The sequence below is a fragment of the Neomonachus schauinslandi genome, chromosome 1 (assembly GCF_002201575.2).
Source record: "Neomonachus schauinslandi chromosome 1, ASM220157v2, whole genome shotgun sequence".
In the NCBI taxonomy this organism is placed as follows: Eukaryota; Metazoa; Chordata; class Mammalia; order Carnivora; family Phocidae; genus Neomonachus; species Neomonachus schauinslandi.
In genome coordinates this window covers 148,009,777-148,033,512 of record NC_058403.1, presented here as the reverse complement: position 1 = coordinate 148,033,512, position 23,736 = coordinate 148,009,777, and the positions used below count along the sequence as shown (strand labels likewise).

Below are 23,736 nucleotides of genomic sequence, written 5' to 3'. Positions count from 1 at the left end.
TAGAGGGCCAGCTGGACACTGCTCTAGGGAGGGATAAGGCCAGGCTGTTGGGGGACTGCTTTTTCTGGTACCAAAGCCACCTTCAGTCCATTTCAAATAGACTGATGTGAGTGGGATGCACTGAGGGGAAGGCAGTAGGCACAGCAGACTGAGACTCACATCTCGGGCATCAACAGCTGCATACATGATGTCCATCCAGCCTTTAAAGGTTGCCTGGAAACAAGGAGCAGAGGTCACTCAGTGTCTGTGCATTGTCTACACTGAACTCTGTTTTGATTCACTTGTCTGTTTTTCTCACAGAGCACAGGCCCCTGGAGGCAGTTCTCTATATCTGCCAGGGCTAAGCACAGCACCTGGCCCACCACAGCTACTCAGGGATTATTTGTTGAACCAATGCATGAACAAACAGTGGAATGTAGGTAGGTGTGGGTAACTGCATGACAAATGTGTAAGCAATTGCATCAACACCTGATTGGATGGAGGCAAGGTATGGATGAATGAATGGAAGTGTGAATGTGTTTGCCTGTCATCACCACCAGCACTTTCTTGCATTATAATAGACCTGTAATACAATTTATTACTGTCTAGGAGAGGATCTTCAGTAGAAGACTGAACAGGTGGCTATATCATGTCTATTTTGTACAAATAGTGAATTCTAAGTCATCACCTGATACAACTGCACTGCAGGTTCATCCCTTTATTCTATGCTGCCAGCCCACACTTGTCTAATTGTATCACTGTGACATTGCTTTCATGGGTAAGGTCCTTTAGCCTCATGCCGGTCTGTAGGAATAGGTAGTGACTTCAGCTCACACTGATTGCTACCCCTTGCAGAGTCTCTACATAGCAACTTCTGGAAGACACCAGACCCTCTACATTATCAAGTAGCCAAAGGAACAGACATGGTTGATCTCCAGACTTACCACCTGCAGAAGTGCTAGGTAACCCATTGCAACATTATCAAAGTTGACTTTCACATTGACCCAGAAGAAGCTGCCAGTGTGGTTCTGATCTTTACAGTCAGATATGTTATTCACAATAGACAAAGGCACAAGAGAAAGGTGTTCATTGGTTTTGTTGATGCACCGCCCAAACTTCCCCGCAAAGAAGTTCACACCCATGATGCTGAAGATGAGCCAGAAGATGAGGCAGACGAGGAGGACATTCATGATGGATGGGATGGCACCCACCAGGGCATCTACCACCACCTGTGGGGGGGAATGCAAAAGGATCTGGAACCCTTCTTGCTGGATCCCACTTCTGTCTACACTCAGTCTGCTTCATGAGCCAGTGGCCTTTGGAAGCAGCAAGAGAAGTGGGTTAATTAGGACAATAATTCAGACTCAGAAGATTGAGAGGCACTGGGAAGCTGAAGATGGGTTTAGATCTTCTCCCTAAACATTCTGGGCAGGTTTTAGGGTATTTTCCCAGGATTGAGAAGATGGATGAACTTATAGTACACCCATGCTCTTTTAGGGGTGTGAGTGTGTGTGTTGTGCTTGCACATACAGACTTCTAGGACCTTGCTTTATTCTTCTTAAATACTATTTTAAAAGGACTTTAAAAAATATAGCTCAAGGTATGCCTTAGTCAAGAATCAGTGAAAATTGAAATCTATATTCACAAACTTGCTTTTTGTAAAGCAGCAATGTAGACATAAAATAAAACAAATTTCAAACTATTTCAATCATAAGTTCCTAGTGTTTGTGAAGGCACAAGTGAATTTTTAAAGTCCACTTTTATTTTTGAAGGTAGGATGTCCTCTTTGAGTCAATGGTGGAAGAAAGCAAAACCTCATTTTTAGTACTTGGAGCCTTTTGTCATTAAGAAGGGGAGGGGGACAAATTAACAGTCCCTTGTTCCCCCCCCTCTCCAGTAATTCAAGGGCCTGGCTTGTGAGCATTCCATTGTGAGGAAGAGAGTGAGGGCAAAGTGGAGGTGACAGTGATGGGCAAGGCCAGGGGTGGATGAAAGGGAAGAATCCATAGGACCTCATGACTACGCTGTGTTGGAGAGGATGCATTCCAGTGGATGGTGGCCATGGTGCTGAGCTGATGGTGCCACCACATTTAAATGGAGTGTCAGAGGAAAGGCTCATTTGTCTTGGAAAAATGAAGGGTTTGGGGTGTTCTGGAGATTTTGGCAAAAAAGGACAATAGGTAGGGTGGGAAGATGGAAGTAAGAGATGTTGAAGCCGGATCACTTCACTATGAGCAGGAAAGTGTGAGTCTGAGTGTTGATAGACATGATATTTGAGTTGAGAAGGGAAAGAGTGCTCATAAAGGGACACGAAGGAAAACCAGAGCATTAGGACATGGCAGTGCCACCAAAGTCCCAGCAGGAAGCGAGGACCCAGAGCCCACCTGTTAGGGTAGGTCCAGAGCTCAGGTTCAGGGACATGGAGGGTGTGAGAGGGGGGAAGGGTACCAAATGCAGCAGACCAGAGCAGTTTGGAGATAGGTCTTACCCGCATGCCTTCAAATCGAGACAGAGCCCGCAGGGGCCTCAGGGCACGGAGGGTCCGAAGGGCTTTGATGGATGCCACATCAGAATACTGCAGGATTTTCGCTATAAGGCTTGTCAGGGAGATCTGAGTGCAGGCAGAGAGCAAAAGCATTCCAGAAGTCACTGGTAGAAGGAGACAGGAAATCCCTCCTATGCCCTACCCTGTCCAAGCCATCATCCTGGCTTCCATCTTATTTTGAACTCCAGTGAAAGCTCTAGAGAGAGTTCAGTCTCTTTCCCTTATTAAAGATTTCATTCATCACTTCTCTGAACCCTTGGGAAGGAAAAACTCAGTCTTCTACATCACCATGCTGTGGTGTGTAGGTGGTCAAGCTCCCAATGTATTATATCAGCCTTCCTTTTCCCCTCCAGAGGCACCAGCCAGACTTCAACAGCCTTGAAACTCTGACTTTCAGAGACTTGGAGAGATGATTTCCTTCGTGGGGGTTATGCTGAAAGTCTATTTTGAAGAACGCAAAGTGAGTCTCAATTGTATTAGCTCAGGAAAGTGGAGGGCAAAGAGTCCTGGTCTTGGTGGGGTCTAGTTCCCTCTCAACTCCTGATTTTTTTTTTTCGTGGTTTTGGATCAGTACTTTGCTAGTCCAGGTCATATTTTTCCCCTGTATAAAATGAGGGCGTCAAAGGAAGAGTGAATGGCATGGGTCCATGAAATCCAGCTTTGACAGATGGCTGCGATATAATAACTGGGTTGTGATTCCCTGTTGGCCTTCTTTTAAAGTGTTGGACCAAGGACTGTGAAGGACACAAATTGACATGGACAAATGGTCACACCTTCCAGGAACTTTGAAGGTGCCAGGGTGTTACCACACACATGGGCTTCGCTTGCTGGAGACTGTGACCCAATCCTGGAAGGTCCCAACTGCACCATGACTGGTGGGCTGAATTCAGGCTTAGCCTATCCTGGCAGCTAGGTGGGGAGGTACACCAGACCTTCAGAAAGAAAGGGGTCTACATTTGGGTGCTAGAGCCTCAAACAATGTCTATTCTCTGAATGGGTGGCTTATTCCACCAAGACAAAGAACTGGAATGGAAAAAAAACCCCTTTCTTCATCCATGCAGGACTCCAGACACCAGCAGGTGGCACCCAGCTGTCTGGCTGACAGAAAGTGGGGAGGTTTGGGGCCAGTTTCATGCTGGACCCCATTCAGTCTTTTGCTCAGCCTCCTGGGAAGGTTGCCTCATGTGCAAAATCTATAGTTGGAGCAATCAGGGTCTGGGGTCTCTCCATCAAAGCCCTCCACCCAAGCCCAGCTCCACTCCCTCTGCTCGGACTCCTAGCCTCCCAACTGGTCTCTAGTATTGCATCCATTCTCCAATGCAAATTTGATTATAATCATGTATGTCTCTTACTCCCAGACTTCACTGGTGCTTTATCACCCTCAGGTTAAGTTCCAGATTCCTTAGCCTGTGTTATGTAGCTGCAGACTGCTTTTTCAGCCATGTTTCACTCATATATTCTACCCAAATAAAATTGTTCCTTAAATATACCTGTGTCTGTACTTTTGCTCAGGGTCATCTTTTAATTAAAATTGCCCCCCCAGTCCTCTTTGCACCTCAATGCTCCTGCTCATTTTAAGCCCCACATTTAATGTCATTTCTTATATGAAGCCTTCCCAACTACCTCACCCCCACAGGTTCATATCTCTGTGTCCCTAAGACACTAATTATTTTCAGCAGTGCTCACCACATCCCCCCCCCCCTTATAATAGGTTTATTTCTCTTTGTGTGTCTTATCTGCTGAAAGATTATAGCACAAACTCCTGGAGACAGGGAGTTTTTATTTCTTGGCTTCTGCCTCTTCCAGAGCATTTCATAAGACAATCCTATATTCAGTAGTCATAAATAAACATTTGATAAATTTAAGAAAAGATAGAAGAATGTTGGGATGGATGAGAGAAAGGAGAGAAGAGAAGGAAGGTGGATGGAAGGATGTTTGAATAGAATAATGTATTAAAAGGACACAAAGATGGATAGGACAGGCAGTTGAAAGGAAGGATAAAAGAAAGAAGAAGCATAAAATATGGAAGTATAGCCTAGTGGAGAGATGGAATGGATGAAAGGGAGAAGAATGGATGGCTGGGTAAAATGATTGATAGATGAATGGAAAGAGAGTTGGATAGAATAAATGAATGGAAGAGATTTGAGAATGGATGGAAAGTTGATTGGTTAGGTGGAGGAGTGGAAGGAAAAAGGATGAATGGGCAGATGGGTGGAAAGAAGGAAGGATGGGGGCATCTGGGTGGCTCAGTCAGTTATGGGCCTGCCTTCACCTCAGGTTATCCTGGGGTCCTGGGATGGAACCACATGTTGGGCTCGCTGCTCAGTGGGGAGTCTGCTTCTCCTTCTCCCTCTGTCTCTTCCCCCTCTTGTGCATGCACTCTCTCTCTCAGATAAATAAATAAAATCTTTTAAGAAAGAAAGAAGGATAGATGGATGGTTAAAGGAAAAATTGGAAGACGGAAGAATGAATGGCTAGGAGGATGCTTGGATCAAAGTTGCATGAATGAGTGAATAGAAGGTTAGATGACTGAGTAGTCAGAAAGGTGAACCGAAAGCTAGAAAGATAGAAGGATTAAGGACCAGTTGATAGATAGATGAAAGGAAGGTTAGGATGAATGGATAGGCAGAAGAGAAGAGAGAAAGAAGAATGAGAATGGATGGAAGGAAGGAGAGGACTGACAGGATAGATGGAAGAAGTAAAGACGAATGGATGTTTAGAAGAAAGGAAAAAGGAAGGGTGAATGGCTGGGTAGATGGAAGGAGGGATATGTGGAAGTAAGGATGGATGATCAGAAGGAAGAATTAGGAGGAGGATGGTTGGAATGAGAGGGTGAGCATTTAAGGTGATCAGGACTTAAATGAGTGAGATGTATGTCTGTAAGAGCGACTGTGCCCCTAACAGGGGTGTGAAGCCAGAATAAAACACTTTTCCTTCATTTATGAATGATTATTTTATATGCACAAAGCTATCACCTGTGACTCAGATTTCAAGCCTCACAGCTAATCCCTGTGGTACAGTGTCCCAATGCTGCCAGCACTTTGGTATCAGGAAAGAAGAGAATTGAGTACACAGACCTCCTGTGGGGGACCTGCCAGCACAGGAGGCTGGACAGAATGTTCTGTACTGGACCCCGTCCAGCTTCAGGAGGTGAGCATTGAATACAGACACATTTCCTGACACCTCTGATGTGCAGACATTGGTCCTGGTGGCTGTTGGAGTGTGGGAGTCAGAGACAAACACAGCATGAACCTCCCCCTGCCTGTGGGGACCCTCAGCTGTGCCACAGTGAGCAAAACACTCAGGCAGCCATCCGGCAAAGCCAAGAGGGCAAAGACCTGGACAGAGATAGAAGATGGTCATGGGTAGGAGGAGGGAGAGACATCTCCTGGCTTTTGGGGGCTAGGAAGGCTCTTAGGAGGTTTCATTGAGGTTGGTCTCCTCACAGTGGTGAGGAATCACAGGTCTAGCACGTGGGAGGCACTTGGTCAATCTCCTCTTGCAGTGGTAAGTGGCCTCAGGTTAGTGTGAGTCTGAACACATGTACTTCAACTCAGCATCTCTCCAAAGGGGCCCTCTGTCCCTTTTAGTGCCACTGGGGAGAAGCTGGTGGGGCAAGCTCACTGATTCTCAATCTGGCTGCACACATATTGGACAATGCCTAGGAGCTTTTATAAGATACTGATGCCTGGGCTCCACCTAGGACCGGAGAGATCTGAATCTCCGGGAGTAGCAGTGTTGGTTCATTGTATTTTTAAGAGTTCCCCAGGTGATTCTAAAGTATAGCCAGGGCTGAGGACCACTGAATCAGCAGGTGGGAAGAGTCTCTGGGCTGTGCAGTCCTTGGCTCCCCTCAGTCCAGAAGCCCTGTCAAGGGATGCAAGGTCATAAGACCCTTGAGAGCCTCACATGTCATCTTGCTTTGGATATAAAATACAGAAGGCAGTCAGTGGTCTTTCTGGACGGAGGCCTAGGAACCAAAGACTCACTTGAGCATCACCACTGTGCCAGAATCGTGTACTGTCTGATCTTACCATTCACCAGTGTGCAGGCTATTCTCAGAGACCTTGCTAAGTGCTCAAGACTTTGGAGGGGCCCATGAGGCAAGGCCCCAGATTCCTTGGTGCTAGCTGCAGCCATCCATCAGAGGTGAGGACCCCAAACCCCATGTGTGCCAATGAGCCACTCACGTTCACAATGAGGAAGTCCAGCCAGCACCAGGCATTGGTGAAGTAATTTTTGAAGCCATAGGCCACCCATTTGAGAAGCATCTCGAATACAAAGATAAATGTAAACACCCTGTCAGTATATTCCAGCAAGGCCTTCACTGTGGGCTTCTGGTCAAGGTGATGGTCTTCAAAGGCCTGGAAGGAAGAAAGGGAGCAGAATTGTCATCTGCCTGGACCCACAGCCCTGGTGCCCAGTGATAAGGAAGGACCCCACCAGCCCTGCCCTCAACCCCTGGGAGGACTTTGGGAACCAGCTTGCCTGTATCATTTTGTTTTCTCTGCTTAGGGTATGTGTGTGGGGTGGGGCTCAGAGGGATAGTGGAAGAGGCACTGTGACATACAAACCAGGACCCCCTAGAGCCAACGGGGCCTGAAGCCTGGCTCACTCTTTGCAGGGGAGCTGAAAGCAAGGGAGAAAGGAAACCTCAAATTGGGGCTTGGAAGTGAACCAAAGGGATCCTAACAGCGACTTGGTTTAAAAATAAAAGCATCAAAAGATGTTCACAGGCAGTTCCCAAAAAATGAAAGTAAGAATTGCCCATGAACCTCTGAAAAAGAATATTCTATCTCACTGGTAATTAAGGAAATTCAAACAAAAAGACGATACCATTTTTCTCTCATGAGATCGGTGAAGATAGAAAAGAATGAAGGCAAGGCCAGCGTTGCTGTGGCTGTGGGGAGGTCACTCCTCTCATACCTGACCGGGGGCTCAAAACCAGTCCAGTCTTTTGGGAGACCAATTTGGCAAGAGGACTCAAAGATTTCAGGAACCCAGCAATTCCACCTTCACGAATTTAGCCTAAGGACCCAGGATGTGCTAGTGCCCCCCCACAGATGCCCTTGGAGGGGCCAGGGCAGCTATCCCCCAGGTGCTGCCAGGTTGGCTGCTATCAGCTGGCGGATGCCCCCTTTTCCTGAGGACCTCCCTGAGCTGAGGGGAACTGCCTCCACCTGCAGAAATGCCTAAGAGGTTAAATGCTTGGTCTGAGGGCAGCTGCAGCCAGTGACTGCCCCCTTTGCCTCAAGGTGGGACCGCTCTGTGACACCCTTTATGCTCCATAGCTCCTGCGGCATCAGGCTGAGGTGGACTTTGTGGGAGCTGCGTCTTTTAGCTCCTCTCCTGGTCCTGCCTCCCTCACGGGCTCCACCTCAGAGCACGCCCTCCACAAGCAGCTTGCCCAAGAATCCCTGCTTTGGATTCTGCTTCTAATCGGACCCAAGACAGGAAAGAAGCCAATGTCCTCAAAGGAGTCGACACAGGCTATTCAATGCTTATTAGAAGGAAACACCGGCATTATTTACGTAAATGGTGGTGCATTCCATAACGGAATGCACTGCAGCCACTAAGTCAGATAGTAGGAGTATATTTACTGTGAGAATTTACTGAGAAATTACAGAATGCATAAATGTGGTTTCAGTTTTGTAATATTTATGTATTATATGCATAAGAAAGATGGGAAGGAAGTATACTAAAATGTTTTCAAAGTGAGATTCTCTTTGAGAGATAGGAAAATGGGTGATATTTTTTCTTTGCATCTTCCCATAATTTCCAAGGGTTTTTTTTTTTTTGCACTTTACTTTGTCAGATGAAAACTCATGTTATTTTTTTTTTTAAAGTACTCAAAGTAAAAGCATAAGGAAGACTAAATTTGGTGCCAGCCTGTTCAGTCCCTTGGGGAAGGAGATGGGGAGGTGAGGGCCCAGCAGCTGGTGCAGGATCTGCCCTCCCTGCTGGGAGGGAGGGGAGCAGCTGGGGTGAGTGGAGCAGGGGAACAGAAAGAAAGGAAGGAGCAGGGGAGCATGGAGAAGAGAAATGAGGAAGGAGGCCCATGGGGAAAGACAGGAGAGGAGGAGGTAATGAGGGAAGCACCTTGTCAACAGCAGATGGGACTATTGTCCTCATCAAGGAGGACAGGAAAGAGGGGAGGGGAGGGAGAAATCAGCACCCAGCCCCCTCTTGCCCGACGATGTGGTTGGAACACCAGAGCTGTACAGAGCCGGCTAGGGCCGAGGACAATTGCTGCCCTGTGCCCAGCAGTGGGCCCCTTTGGATGCTGCCACCCCTCCCCCACCCTCGTGGTGACAGAGCAGCCCTGCTCCCAGAGACACTCTTCGCCGTCGGCCCTAGTGCCATTGCCCGCCTGGCCACCCCCCACCCCAGATCATGTGGGCCATACACTGAGCAGTTTGGTCACCCTTCCTGGGAAATCTGGTGTTTAAGTAGGTGGCCAGATATCCAGTAGATTGTTTTTAGGGAGTAAATGACACATTAAGAGCAAAACAAGTGAAAACACTTGGAACCATGAGTCAGGAGTGAGGGTTTCTCGTCTTCCCTTTAACTAATTAGCTGGGACCCCAGGCAGTCCCCTTCATGTCTTTGGGCTGTGCCTTCTTCATTCCATAAGAGGCAGACAACTGGGGATGACGAGTCCCTTCCTGTGTCTACAGCTGCCTTGGTCCACTGGGAAGATTAGGGAAGATTGTGCAGGGAGCATAAGCCATGGCGCAACCAGAAGCATCCTTCCTTGTCCTACAAAGCTGACCGTTCAGCAAGGGGCTAAGGAAGTGGCTCCTAAGTCAGAATTTCTATGCCTGTAAGGTCTTGTTATTTAAAGTGTGGTCTTTGGAGCTTGTTGGAAATGCCAATTCTCAGGCCCCACCCCAGATCTGATTCAGAATCTGCCTTTTAACAAGCTCCCCAGGTAATTACATTTTGAGAAGTGCTGATATAATGATTTGCTGTGAGCTTTGAACGAGTAATAGCATTTGCAAGTGGCTTGATAAGACAGAAGGATGGCAGTCTTTGCACTGGGCCTTCAGAGAAGGCCAGTGTTTGGGAGGCCAGGGGGTAGAAAGCCTGGGGCTTTGGGATCAAATGAGGGCAGAGGTAGGTTTTGCTGCTGACAAGCTGGGTAAACATGGACAACTGCCTCAGGCCCTTTGAGTGTCAGTTTCCCCAGCTATGAAGTGGGAGGCATGCCCTCACTGCTTGAAATACTTGCAGCCAGGTTTAGCAGGTGGGGACACGGGGACTGCAAGAACCTACCCTCCCCTGCTGCTAAGAAGAACCCAGTGTGCTGGCCTGTAGATCTCCTGCCGGCCATCGGCTGGGGGCTTTCAGGCTAGGACTCAGGGGAGCTCATTGCTCCAGCTCCAGGGCATCGGGATTGTGGGAGACCCAATCTGGAGGGCTTTGGGGCAGGGCCCCTGCCTCCCCTTACCAGAGACCCACTGCTGAGCAGGATCATGAAGATGATGAAGCTCTCAAACCAGCTGTGCTCCACGATGCGGTAGCAGGCCTTGCGCACCTGCCAGGCCATGGCCCACGGAAACTTGCTGGCATCCACTTTACAGCAGGGACAGTGGCGAAGACAGCCTGTGGGAGAGAGGTGACTGATGGTGAGGGATGTCCCCCTGGGGAGGGAGGAGCATTTTTGCTCTAGCCCTGTTGGGAAAGCACTCTGCTGGGAAACCCACTTGCCACCCCATAGGAAAGGAAATCTCTGGAATACGAGAGAAGCTGCACCCCTTTCAGGTAGCCTCTCGATCCTGCCCTTCGGGTGTTCTTCCCTACCATTGGTCTCACCCACTCTCAACTCCTCCCCAATTACCGTCCTTCTTGGAGAGGATACAGGTGACCCCTGTCCTATGCCCACCCATTTCTGGAAGCTTGACAAGCCGTGGGGCCTGGGCCTAGTGCTGTCTGAGGGGCTATGCTCTGAGTCTTTGATCACTTGAGAGGCCACCGCATGGCTGGGATGGGGCCTGGGTCCAGTCCAGCCCCGGGTTGTGTGGAACTGGAAACTCAAGGAAGTGTTGTTGCTTTTTAATGTATAGATTTTTTAGTATTGAAGCCACAATGACTTTCATAGTATGAACTCTATGTATATCCCCTTATTGCAGGCAGATCTAGTGAGAACACAATGTGCCTCTCTATTCTAAACATGGAGGGAAAACAGACTAAGATGTATTTTCTGCCTTTAGGACAAGATGAGGTGCATTCAGGGTGCTATGGCCGTGGACATCTGTTCTGCCTTTCAGAGCTACACCAAAGACTGAGGGACACAGATATGGCCCTCCTCTGCGTCCTTTATGTCCCCAAACAAGAGTGTTTACTTTTATCCCGTTCAGCCTCAAGAGGCCTGGTTTTTAAGTCCGAGGTGTTTTCGAGGGTGAGGAGGAAGGCCCAGCACTGGTGGCCGCATCTGACATGGCCCCACTAGGCTGCTGGGAGCATGGTGTTTGTGTCTGATGCTGGCCCCTCCAGCTTAGGGAGGAGGCAGCGAGGGACCCTGTGTGTCTGTCTCCCGTGGACCCCAGGCCAGGGCCCTGGACACACAGGTGCCCGGATGAGAGCTTGTTGAGTGGGATTCTGGCCCGAATGAAGGTCAGCATGGGGAGGCCTTTGGTTGCTGCTTTACCTTCTGTGAAGCAGTCATCTGGTTCTTCAAGGTCATCTGCCAGCTCAGGGATCTTCCTCAGGATCTCCTCGGGATCCAGGCAGTCCACTGTGCTGCCTTCTGAGGAGCTTGTCTCGTCCCCTCCCTGCAGGGCAGAAGCCCAGGGCAGTGAACTCGGCTCTCTGAGGGCCCCAGTGAGTCTGCACACGGTCTGTACAGGTCTGCCCGGCCAAGGGCTCCGAGATGCAGGGAGAGCCCGTTGGGGCCAGACCCCCCCCCACCCCCCTGCAGTGATCCTTGTGTGTTTGGTGCCTTGCCAGCTGAGGCCCAGAACAGTGATGTTCTCTATGGAGCCCCAGAGGTTTAGCTGTGTGAGGCTTTAAATGTCCAGGCCCCTGATGGAGTGCTGGCGAGGGCCCGAGACACTGTAATTACCCCCATAAAGACTCGTGGCAGTCACTGGGCCTGAATATTTAATCACGGAGCAATGCTGCAGGAGCCCTGCTGCCCTCCTGGCAGCTCCAGCCCTGTAATGTCTCCAGATGAATTCAATTAGGAGTTGAAGCTGCTCTCATATTAGTAAACCTGATAGCTCGGCTAATGGACCCAAATGGTGGGGTGGGTCCCCATCTGTCACTGTCAGGCCCTTCTCTGCCTGGCCAGGGTCGTGGACAAAAATATACAAAACAAAACCAAAACCAAACCAGTACCCAGCAGCTGCATACTGAAAACACAGAGTAGAGACAACTAGCCAGGGGAATCCTGAGAATGCTCTGAAGGAAACACGATGTCCATGTGTAGAAGGTGGCAATCCTCGCCCAGCAGGAATCAAGTGGTTTCTGTTCACGCTGGGGTCCCCTAACCCCTTCTAAGCCCACCCTCTCCTTTCACCCTGCTGTGGTCATCCCTGCCCAGGGGCACACGGCCAGTGGCTGACATTCCTCAAGCTGAAGGGCGTGATAACTTGGGACATGAATGATGTCTTCCTTATCTTTGCCCGGCCTGGTGCCTGTCACGGCGTCAGCTCTCAGAGGCTAGGTGTCAAGTTCAATTCCTGACTTTAATGCCGTGGTATTAATGACACTAAATCTTTCTCGATGCCTCTTCCCTGTAGCTTGTTTTCTTCAAAGATTTGTAATGAAACCACCAAGTTTCCTTTTACCTCTTGTGAGACACTCCTAAACCCCAATTTTGCTTCCTGTCCAGTCTGTATAAGGCTATCAGTACACTACTCATTAGACTGCCTCTCCAGAGCACCAGAATGTTTTTGGCTGGAAAAAAGGATGTGGACAAAAGAGAGTGGGGGTGGGGGGAGTCACAGGGAAGACTTCCTCACCCCCGAGCGACTCTGACTTTCATCTGCTGGCTCAGAAATATACTTTCTCTGCACATTGTCTTCTGTTCCCTTGTTTCTTGGCTGTCATATTATGGGCACTTATTCCATCTCAGGCAAGAACAGAACACTTGACAAGCAGCATCTCATTTAAGCTTCAAAAGAATCCTACCAGGTAGGCATTACCATTCAGTTTCAGAGACGAAGACAAGGAGACTCAGAGAGGTGGAGGATCTCATCCTCATAACCCCTTACCCCCCAACTTGTGGAACCACCTTCTTTCCACGGAAATTGTGCTGACCAGCCCAGAGGTTAGGACGGACCTTAACATTACTCATGATGAGATGTGAGGTTGTGTGGTTGACTGCATTCTGAAACATCACTTCCCGAGCAGCCCCATCCTCCAGCCCTTACCATCACACCGGTCAGTGTCTGGCAGGCTGTTCAACCTCTCCTGGAAGCTCACATACCTACCTCTGCAGGGGCCTGGGCAGCAGCACCGTCTTTCCACTTCTCACCCGCGTGGGAAGCCAGGGCCTCAGAGGACATTCCAGAGCCTGGGCTCCTGGGTGCCAGGTGGCCCTCACACCTCCCGACTTGCTGCAGCTGCTCCTGCTAGTGAGAAAGGGTCCCATCTGGGCACCTGTGCCCACCCTCAGCTGACTGCTTCTCAGTTTGAAGACATCTTGCCCCTCATAGTCTGCCAGAGCTAAGGACCTAATCTTTGCAACATACGTACATGCATGCATACACACACGCTTGTGGGAAGTGAGCCTGGAGTCTCTATAACCAGATCTGTTTAACTCTTGGCTCCATTCCTTACAAGCTATGTGGCTTTAGGTAAATAAATTCAACCTGATCTCCATTTTTCCCACCTGCAAAATTGAGAAGGCAAGATCTACTTTATTCAGTGATTTTGATGACTAAATATATGAATGCTTGTAAGACACTTGGCATGAAGTGCTTGGCTCAATAGATGTTAGCCATGACCATTATTACCTGTCCAGAGGTCAGAGCGGTAGCAAACTTGGCCATCTGAAGTCCCCCAAGAACCCCAAAGTAACTGAAAATGCCTCTGAGTGGAGACAGTCATCACAAAGTTCATGTCCTTTATTCTGGGGATGGTGATGCCCTGCCCTCGGCTGTCACCCATACAAAGGCATGTAAAATATGGCAGCTGATAATAGCAGCTGCTGGGACACAAGAGAAGTGACAGCTGCAGGGGGAGAAGGCTCTGGTAGAGCTACAGACTCAAAGCACAACTGTCTGAAGTCACTTAGTAGCCTGGCCAGCAGCCCTGCCTGTCTCCAGACCCCCCGGGGACCCCTGCCTTCCCATACTGTGCAGAAGTGCATGCCCTGAGGCACCAAGAAGAGATCAATGAGGGTTGATATATCAGCTTAAGGTAGTAGGGAACTGTGCGAAGTATTTAAAAATATGTATATTACCAAAAGGCTTAAATGTGCTTTAAATTCTTTGGTGCCAAAAAGAACAAGTGTCATTTCCCTGTGACATCCTTTGTTAGGAAAAGCTGGATAAATGAGTCACCTAATGAGCAGGACTCCCTAGGCTTTTGAGGAAGATCAGATAAATCTCGTTCCTGGACAACATCTGTTCTTAGAGGAGTCTTGTTAGTTCTTAGAGGAGTCTCGTTAGCATCTTAGGCACAGAGCCCGAGTTGGGTGAAGTAAGCGGGGCAGTTGTGTGAAAGACAATCCCAAGAATGTCAAAATGGCCTGGGACTAAGGTGCTGCCCCTGCTCTCTGCTTGCCTGGGAATTCTGACCTTTTTTTCCAGGCCCTACTCAAATGCCACCTCCCCCAGAAAGCTTGGCATGGTATTTGCTTCCTGACATCAAGTGCTCCTGTGCTTGGCTTGCCCGGGGCTCATCAAGGTTGTGCCAGTCCTGATGTTGGAAAACCTCCTTATTCTAATTTCCCTTCTGCCCCTGTCACTCCAGCCCTGAGGCTGTCCCATGGGAGGACTCTCACCTGCCCTTGAGGGATCACTTCCTGCTGGGAGCTCCGAGCATCCTCTTCACCATCCTCCTCCAGGTCATCGAGGTCAGATTCGCCTTCGGCAATGGGCACACAGACCCATATGTTAGGATTGGTGATGAAGTCGTTGTGGTCGTCCCTGGGGCCTCTGGACACTGGAAGACCTCCGGGGTTCCCCACAGCTACATGAGCAGCAATGTGGTTCTCAGCTTTGGAGCTGGAGAGTGGGAGCTTCACCACCAGCTGGGGTTCTGTCTTGGGCCAGGGCAGCAGACAAGGCCTGGTGAAGAAGCTGCAAATGGCCTTCCTGGTACGATGGCCAAAAGCCTGGATCCGTGCCAGGGCGACCTGCAGGTTGTTCACCTCCCCATCTTCATCTGGAGCTGCAAGGTTGTCAGCGCTGAAGGAGTTCAGCAGCAGGGCAATGAACAGGTTGAGCACCTGGAGAGAAGGAGTGGAAGCAAAGATGGCTCGACCAATGAACTGACTCCCTCCATAGTCTGCCAGGTTGGCAGATGGAGGGCAGGACCACCAAACCTGGGCCTCTCCCTGCCCACCCAATGTGCTTTCCCTCTTGGGGGAATGGACATTTTGAGAGCCACTGAGGAGAGTCTTGGGGATGTCCCAAGTGACCTGCCTCATGTGGACAAGGTTTGGAAACACATTTTCTGCCATAGAGAAGGATCACCCCTGCCGAACCAAGGACATTCAGGGATAATGGAGAGGAACATATGTGGGTCTGCCCTGGGAACATTGTCATCTGCCAAAGCCCTGGGTCCTTTTCCTCACTCTGGGATCCTGGGCAACCTCCTTGCTGTTTCCAACTTCATATTCTTCCCCCATGAGCAGGGAGTGGGGACTCCCTCCCTTCTGGAATGGTTGTGAAGAGGAAACTACCTGAGGGCTGTAAAAGTGCTCAGAAAGGGAAACTTCCTGCCTGAGGGTTAGGAGCCCCTGTAGCTCTGCAGGCATGCTGAGCTCAGCCTGGAAAAAAGGATCTTCTGTCAACCCCCTAACTCAGGAATGGGGGGGGGGGAAGGCATCTCTGGCTCCATGACCTGGATCAGAAAGACTGAAAAGTCTGAATTTGTTATTTCATCTCTCCTGGTTTAGCTTTCTTGTGTCTGTAAAACTCTTACAGGAAAAGAATCCAAGTTGGTTGACTTTCAGGGCAGTCAGAAAAGGGCTTCTGAGGGTCCATATGTCCCCCTACAGTAACCAGCGCTGGTACAGCAAGGGTGCCCAGAACCACAGTGGGTGGGGGTAAGCTGAGGGCAAGAGGCCAGCTAGGATAGAGAAGGGGTGCTGGGCCAATTGGGGCTCCCCCAAATGTGGGAGTGGATTTTGTTATTGACATTGTGGCATTGGATGTTGTCCATGACCCAGCTTCTCTCTTTCATCTTGTCCCATCGTGCCCACCCTCCTGCTCATAGCTAGGACCTGTGTCACTTAGAGAAATCAGTCTGCTCTCATGCCCTTAGAGAAAAATATCTTTTGAGACCCCCTAGAGTGGGAAAGGAAATTTTTCTTCAACAACTAGCAGCTAACATTTACTGAGTTCCTGCTGTGGCCTAGGCAATTTGCATATGTCATCTCCTGTAATTTAATATCCTGGGTAAGCCTATGAGCAAGCATTGTTTTCTTGATTTTAAGGAAATTAAAGCTGGAGGAGATTGTCTCTTGTGCTAGGTCTTCCAGCCTTACTAGTGGTAGAGCTGGGATTCTAAACAGGTCTTTCCACCCCTCTCCTATATGCTCATGCCAACAAGTCAGGTAACCTCCCAAGGGAGAGTTCTTAGAACATGCCCCACATGACTTTGCAAAGTTTGAAGACTTACAGTCCAGGAGGCATGATGGGGGCATAAAAATGTGCAACCTCAAAGCTTTTTAGAATAACCCAGAAGTCTCCTCAATGGCCCCCAAGACAGTGCCCTCAGGGGGGCTCAGCACTTACCACCAGGTTCCCTAGCACCATCACTGTCAAGAAAAGGATGAGGCATATGGATTTCTGGCCAACTTCCATGCAGGCCCACATGTTCTCGATCCACTCTCCACACAGGATCCGGAAGACGATGAGGAAGGAGTGGAAGAAGTCATGCATGTGCCATCGTGGCCATTCTTCATTGGGTGCAGAGATATTATGCCGGTTGTCCCGGTAATTATCCCCAAGTAGCTGCTTGCCCACCAGAGCGAAGACAAAGACAATGATGGCCAGGATGATGGTGAGGTTCCCCAGTGCCCCCACCGAGTTCCCGATGATCTTGATGAGTGTGTTTAAGGTTGGCCAGGACTTGGCCAGCTTGAAGACCCGCAGCTGCAGAGAAACAGAGACTGTCAGGTCCTGGCTGCAGTTCTCATCACCTTTCATCTCCAGTCTTGACCCGAAACCAAGGGTCATGGAGGAGCACAAGGCAGCTCATTTCATTAAGATGGGGGTGCTCCCAGGAAGCTGCTTTTTGAGACCTTTCTGTCATCAGTTACTCAAAGATATGACCAGCCTTCTATGGGTCCTCATGTACCAACATGCTTCAGCAACTGTGGCAGTCAGGAGTTTTATAGTGGGGTGGTGGTCTTGCCTTATGTATTCTATTCTGTAGCCACAGACTTCCTGAATGTTGGCCTATTCTATGGGGGTATGATGGAACTCACAAATAAATGAGAATGACCCGCTTTTGACCAGAAGTAAGCTTAGCCTTCTGCAGGGAGATCAGGACCCACCGTATTTGAGAGGTATTGGTGAATCATATCTTAGGGCATTTCTCATCTTGGGGCCATGGACAGCTTCTGCTGCCACCACCAGCTCTGAAATGGCAAGTATATGATTTCATGGACCCAGCATTCACATGTTTGTTTAGTTGGCTAACCAAACTACTCACGTCATTGAATGTCACCCACGCATATGCCTGGCTCTGTGTGAACCTGTAGGGTGTACGGAGAGAGATGTGTGGGCTCCTGCCCTCATGGAACTAATGGCTTAGTTATGAAGAATAGGCAAAGATCCAAAGAGCCTTCATTATAAACCCGAACGTGCTAAGTCCCACAAGGGAGCATAAACACTATGCATATAAATGTGTAGACAGTTAAAAAAATACATTTGTGTGGTTCTTTAATTTATTAGAAAGAAGTATCTGGGTTCTGCTGTCATGGGTATTTATGGAGAACCTAGCAGGAGTGTAGCTCTGGCCTGGAGGTTAAGATGCAATGCTGAACAGAACAGAGCAACAGTAGGTTTAGAAGTCACACAGCAGTAAGCCCCAAGGGAGGTTTAATCCTCTTATACAGGAAGTTCCATTCCCACTTCTCTTTGTGATGGTGGGGGAGGGGGCATGCAATGGTCTATGTTCACTTTAGACCCAACCTGGAAGTTATTCTCCTCATACTGGTAGCAGAGCCTAAAACACCAGTTTCGTAGACTAAACATAGAGGCAGCACATAAGCCCAAACAAACACTGAGCATTGGAAACTACATGGAGCCGTTTTGTGGAGGGTATTGGGATAATGCCAAGTTTCCTTAGCAACATCATTGCTACAGGTTTCCACTCTCACAGTAAACTCTAGACAAGTACAAAGGCAGAGACTGGAGTAGGGCCCTTGTGGGGCACGACTGGGGACAGTGAGGGACACAAGGGCATGCTTACTGGCCGTAAGCAAAGGACCGGGCACTGACTCTTGCCTTAATCGAATCAAAGTTTCCACTGGTTCCTTAGTTAGTTGGGGTGGGGGTGGAGAGTTTAGAAATTAATATTAGAGTCCTGTTAGGTAGCAATTTGTTGTCCATAATTAAGCTTAGGTTAAACTGCAAGCAAGTTGTGTGTAATTATCATTAGAGGGCATGAATCGAATGGTCCTCTATGAATTCTTTTATTGTCTTTACAGAAGCCAAGAGAACAAGATCCCTTTACTTGCTGTTCTAGAGATATCTGGGATTGGGGGCCCCTAGTGTTAGCTATCAGTCAACACACAGTTCCAGAGTGCCTGCCGAGAGCTGTCTGGCTCTTGTTGGTGCCTAGAGTGAGTGGTCCAGGAGGGCAGCCCCACATGCGTCCATGATTCCTGAGAATCTCACCTCCACCCCCGTGCAATTGCTTTCTCTACACTTTGCCCAGCTTAGCATTACATCAAAATGACTTTTTTTTTTAAAGATTTTATTTATTTATTTGAGAGAGAGTGAGTGAGAGAGAGAGAGAGAGAGCACAAGCTGGGGAGAGAGGCAGAGGGAGAGGGAGAAGCACACTCCCTGCTGAGCAGGGAGCCCGATTCGGGGCTGGATCCCAGGACCTTGGGATCATGACCTGAGCCAAAGGCAGGTGCTTAATCGACTGAGTCACCCAGGTGCACCTCAAAAAGAATTTCTTTATAATATCACATAAGATTTATAAATTGTTGCTTTTAAATGCTGGTGAATATTGCTTCACATTTAATTAACCATTTCTCTAGTTAATCTCATAATACAAAAACTTCTATTTAGAGGGGAAAAGACTGGAAGGAAATAAACCAAGTTGGTAACATGGACATATTTGTATGGAAATATATCCAAGTATCTCAAATCTTAGAGTTAAACTTTCTTTATATTTTCAACTTACTTTAATTAAGATGCTTTACTTTTAGAATAGAATGAAAAGTAAGTCTAAAGGTAAGTCGTTCCTCTCCTGGGGAGGTCACCACTTGGTGATGAAGTGGGCCTTATGACAAATTATCAATAGACAGGGTAATATGGTAGACTATACTGGATCCCCCTTGGGTTTTCCTTTCCATCAAAAAGTTATTAAAAATGCCGGATAGGGGTGCCTAGGTTGCTCAGTCAGTTAACTGTCTGCTTTTGGCTCAGGTCATGTTCCCAGGGTCCTGGAATTGAGCCCTGCATCAGGCTCCCTGCTCAGCAGGGAGTCTGCTTCTCCCCCTCCTTTTGCCCCTCCCCCTCTGCTTATGCTCTGTCTTTAGCTTTCTCTCTATCAAATAAATACATAAAGTCTTTAAAAATGCTGGATAATAAAATCTAAGGTGCATTGATGATCTATCAATAAAGTAAGTAAATTCTTTAGCCAAAAATTAAATAAATATGGGAATTCAGATATATAAACAGATTGTTGAAGCTAGCATTTTCTCTGAAGACATTTGCTAAACCAAGTGAATCTAGCATAGGTTTTAATGGTCTCATGAAGCATGGAGAGCAGGAAACTTATCCCAGGGCCTGTCTAAGGTAAAAGGTCTAACAGGAATTTCTCCCCCCTTAAGACTAGATCCCAAAGAGCTCTAACTTCCATGTAAAGACAAACCAGAAATAAACCCAGGAGAATGCCAGGAAAATTAAATGTCTGGTCCAGGTAGAGGGTGGGAAACTGACACAGAGAATTTAGACCCCAAAGTGGTGCTCACACAGGATTTTGGCTAGAATGCACACTACTAAGTTATTTCAACCTGATAATTTAATTTAGAGCAAACCTGCAAAGTGCCTTGCCAAAGTGAATGCAAATACTTTCTGAAGAAACCAGCCTACATCCCAGGTCTCAAAGCACCCCCACCCAAAGGTGTCTATGAATTGCAGTAAAACAAACAAATACATAATAATGAGGCATCACGAGGGATTGAGATCCAGGATGTGTATGTGGAAACTGCCATTCAATTTCCTTAGGTAATAAAATTATTAGCCAGAGATAACAGTATAATTAGATATAATATGCTTAAAGAAATAAAACACAAACTGGAAGATATGTGAAGAGAACAAGAAACTATAAATAATAATAAGTTTTGAAAAATAACTAAATAGAATTTCTAGAAATGAAAAATATAACACAACATTAAAAAACTCTATGGAGGAGTTTCACATGAGATGTGATACAGTTTAGGAAAGAATTAATGAATTGAAGATATATCAGAATAAATTATCCAGGAGGTAGCCAGAAAGACATAGATGGAAAATATCAAAAAGGCATAAGAACACAGAGAATAGAGTGGGAGAGTTTAATACACATCTAATAAATGCCAAGAGAAGAAAAAGAGTGGTGTGGAGGCTAGATTTTCCCATAGAATGTCTAGGGACTTTCTGGAACTGAAGAAAATCACAAATCTGTAGATTCAAGAAATCAAAGAATTTTAAACATTATAAATGAAAAAATAAATAAACCCATACCTAGATACATGCTAATGAGATTACAGAACAGCAAAGACAAAGAGAAGATTTTAAAAGCATCCAGAGAGAAAGGAACAACAGTTAAATTGAAAGCTGATTGCTCATCAGCAACAATAGAGCCTAGAACACTGTGGAATAAATAATATCTTCAATGAACTGAGATAAAATAACTATCATCTATCAACTTCCTTTACATTCATTAGAAATTGTTCTTAAAGACAAAGGCAAACTAAATGGCAAATTTCAGATAAATGAAACTGAGAGAGGTTCCTGCCAGAAGACACCCACTTAAAGAAATTGTAAAAAATCTACTTCAGGCAGAGGGAAAGTATCACATGCAAGAATGTAAAAAAAGCAAGGATGTGCTAAGCATGAGGGTGAATCTAAATAAGCATTGAGTGGATACAACAATTAAGTCTCATGGGGCATGGCAGAGACTGACTATATGGTCACCATTCTCTTCTGCTCCTCTCAGACACGAAGGAAGACTGTTTTCCACCTTTAATTGCAAATAGTTGAGGTCATGTTATTGGATTCTGGCTAATGGAGTGCAGATGGAGACAGAAGTAGTGTATGCTACTTTCAGGCATAGCCATAAAACACCAATGCACTTTCTCATCCCCTCCCATGGCCACTGTAGAGTTCACCATTGAAGATGGTGACATCATATCATCCTGAATCCCTGAGTCACTCCATGGAGCAGACACTCCAGGAGAACTTCCCAACCAGCACTGAATATGTTGTGAAACAGAAACCTCTATTATGTCAACTCACAGATGTAGAGATTGTCACAGTAACTAGTTGTACTTATCTTGAGTAATGTAGAAACTGGTACATTGAAAAAGAGCTGTCGCCATCCCAAGACATCAAATGTGTGGCACTGGCTTAGTGGTCATGTTGTGGACAACAAGAAAACTGATATAAGAAGGCTCAGAAAGTGCTGATCTGTGTTGCAATGGCAGAACTATTGCCTGTGATAATTCTGGGGCTGATCATGAGCCTCATGGGCCAGTAGCCCTAGAGGAAGGGTTTATAAAACAGAACCTTAGTATTGTGGGTCAGATGTAGATGGTTACATCTGTCAAGCTGTTACAAGAAAGAGATGAGCTTAGAGAATATTTGGCTGATTAATAAGAAATAAAAGGAAATAGAATCCAGAAATTTAGAGCCTTGAAGTTTTAGGAAAGTATACTGTTTTAGATCCCAATCAGTTAAGCAATAGGATTAAGTCTTTAAGTATTGAAGGCCAGTCAAATTTTTCAATTGAAATGAAGCAAATCTTAGCAAAGATTCTCTAAATGCCCTAGCCACCATTTGAGAACCACCAGTTTAAAGAGAAAGGCATGGGGATAAGAAAGCAAAGAAAAAAAGAGGAATTGAGAACTTTGTCACAGACCACAGAAAGGTCTGAAGCCACCTAAGTTTTGAAGGAATTGCATTGCAAAAGAAACCATGAGCCCTGATTGAAAAAGCCTTTGACTGTTAAAAGCTGAAGACAAGCCTTGGCCATGTTTCCACAAGCAGGAGGCAAGCTTTGAAGATTATACAGACCTTCCTTGGATGTGGCAATGTCACTACTTGAAAGAGTCCCACCTGGAGCTGACTGGCTTGCACCAGAAGATGGCATGAGTGGGAAATAAACCTTGATTGGGTTAAGCTATGGAGTTTTGGGGATTATTTGTACAACAGCTAGAATTATTTATCATCGATTAAGTCACATAGCTTTTTTAAAACAAGATAAAATTAAAATACTTAACATAATAGTAAGTTGGGAATTATTTATGATTGATTAGATCATATAGCTTTTTAAAAGCAAGATAAAATTAAAATGCTTAGCACAGTAGTAAGTTGGGAAGGGATAACCGGAGTGAAAAGTGGTCTTGGAAAGTAAAGGTCTTAGCTAACTTTTAACTTTAATTAAATAATTCCTAAGGTAACCACTCAAAGAATAAAAACAGAGAGGTTTGCAAACCAATAAAGGAGAAAAATGGAACAGGAAAAATAAACAGTCCAAAATAAACCAGGAATTGAGGAAGAGAGGGGGAGCCTGGGTAACTCAGTTGGTTAAGCATCTGCCTTCAGCTCATTTCATGATTCCAGGGTCTTGGGACCAAGCCCAGCAGGGAGCCTGCTTCTCCCTCTCCGTCTCCCCCACCACCACTGCTCATGCTCTCTCTCTCTCTCTCTAAATAAATAAATAAATAAAATCTTAAAAAAATAATTGAAGAAGAGAGTACAAAAATACTAGGACAGATGAAGCAAATAGAACCCCCAAAATATGATAGACACAAATCCAAACATATCAGTATTCACAATAAAGTAAGTGGGCTAAATGTTTTGGTTAAAAGACAAAGATTGGATTGTCAGAAGTAAATAAGAATCCAAAATCTGACTGTATGCTATTTACAAGACTCATACAAAAATCCTAAAGGTATACAAAGGTCGCAAGAAAAAGGATGGGTAAAGATACATCATGCAAATTCTATATCAAAAGAAAACAGGGTTATTTAATTAATAGGAGGCAGATGAGATGTTTTTTAAGGCAAAAAGCAGTTTTAGGGAGAAAGAAGGTCAATTCTTACTGATAAAAGTTTCACTTTACAGGGAAGATATAACAACTTAAAATATGTATGCATTTAATAACACAGCCTCAAGATAGAACCATAAGGAGAAACAGACCATGCCATAATCATAGTGGGAGATATTTTTATACACTACCATCTCAGTAATTGCTAGAACAGGCAGACAAAAATAATCAGGGATTTAGAATATTTGGACCACACAATGAACTTTCTTTACCCGATGGATATATGCAGAGTATTGTACAGTACAACTGCAGAAGACACCTTTTCAAGTGAATAAGGAACATTTTCAACATGCTGGGCCAAAAGAACATTACAATAAATTTCAAAACATTAAACATGCAGTGTATGTTCTCTGACTATAATACAATTAAGATAGAACTCGATGGCATAAAGATAACCAGAAATTAAAAACCATGCTTCTAATTAACCTTTGAGTCAAAGAAGAAATCAAATTTGAAATTAGAAAATATTTAGACCCAAACAACAAGGAAAATTCTACATATTAAAGCAATTCTTAGAAGGAAAAGAAGTCTTCAAT

At 46.4% G+C, this 23,736-nt stretch overlaps 1 protein-coding gene across 3 annotated transcripts in view; it reads right to left on the bottom strand.

Annotated features, from left to right (window-relative positions):
* Positions 1-23,736, bottom strand: part of SCN10A (sodium voltage-gated channel alpha subunit 10) — a 91,490-nt gene that overhangs the window by 12,674 nt on the left and 55,080 nt on the right. For 2 of the 3 annotated variants that reach the window (XM_021705864.1, XM_021705866.1), the window contains 9 exons: positions 16,438-16,797; positions 14,478-14,924; positions 12,961-13,101; positions 11,175-11,298; positions 9,975-10,129; positions 6,715-6,888; positions 2,468-2,590; positions 924-1,208; positions 160-213 (listed from right to left, as the gene is read on the bottom strand). In XM_021705864.1, coding sequence (XP_021561539.1) covers positions 160-213; positions 924-1,208; positions 2,468-2,590; positions 6,715-6,888; positions 9,975-10,129; positions 11,175-11,298; positions 12,961-13,101; positions 14,478-14,924; positions 16,438-16,797 — 1,863 coding nt within the window. The remainder of the gene's footprint in view (positions 1-159; positions 214-923; positions 1,209-2,467; positions 2,591-6,714; positions 6,889-9,974; positions 10,130-11,174; positions 11,299-12,960; positions 13,102-14,477; positions 14,925-16,437; positions 16,798-23,736) is intronic. The other variant, XM_021705865.1, reaches the window with a different exon arrangement.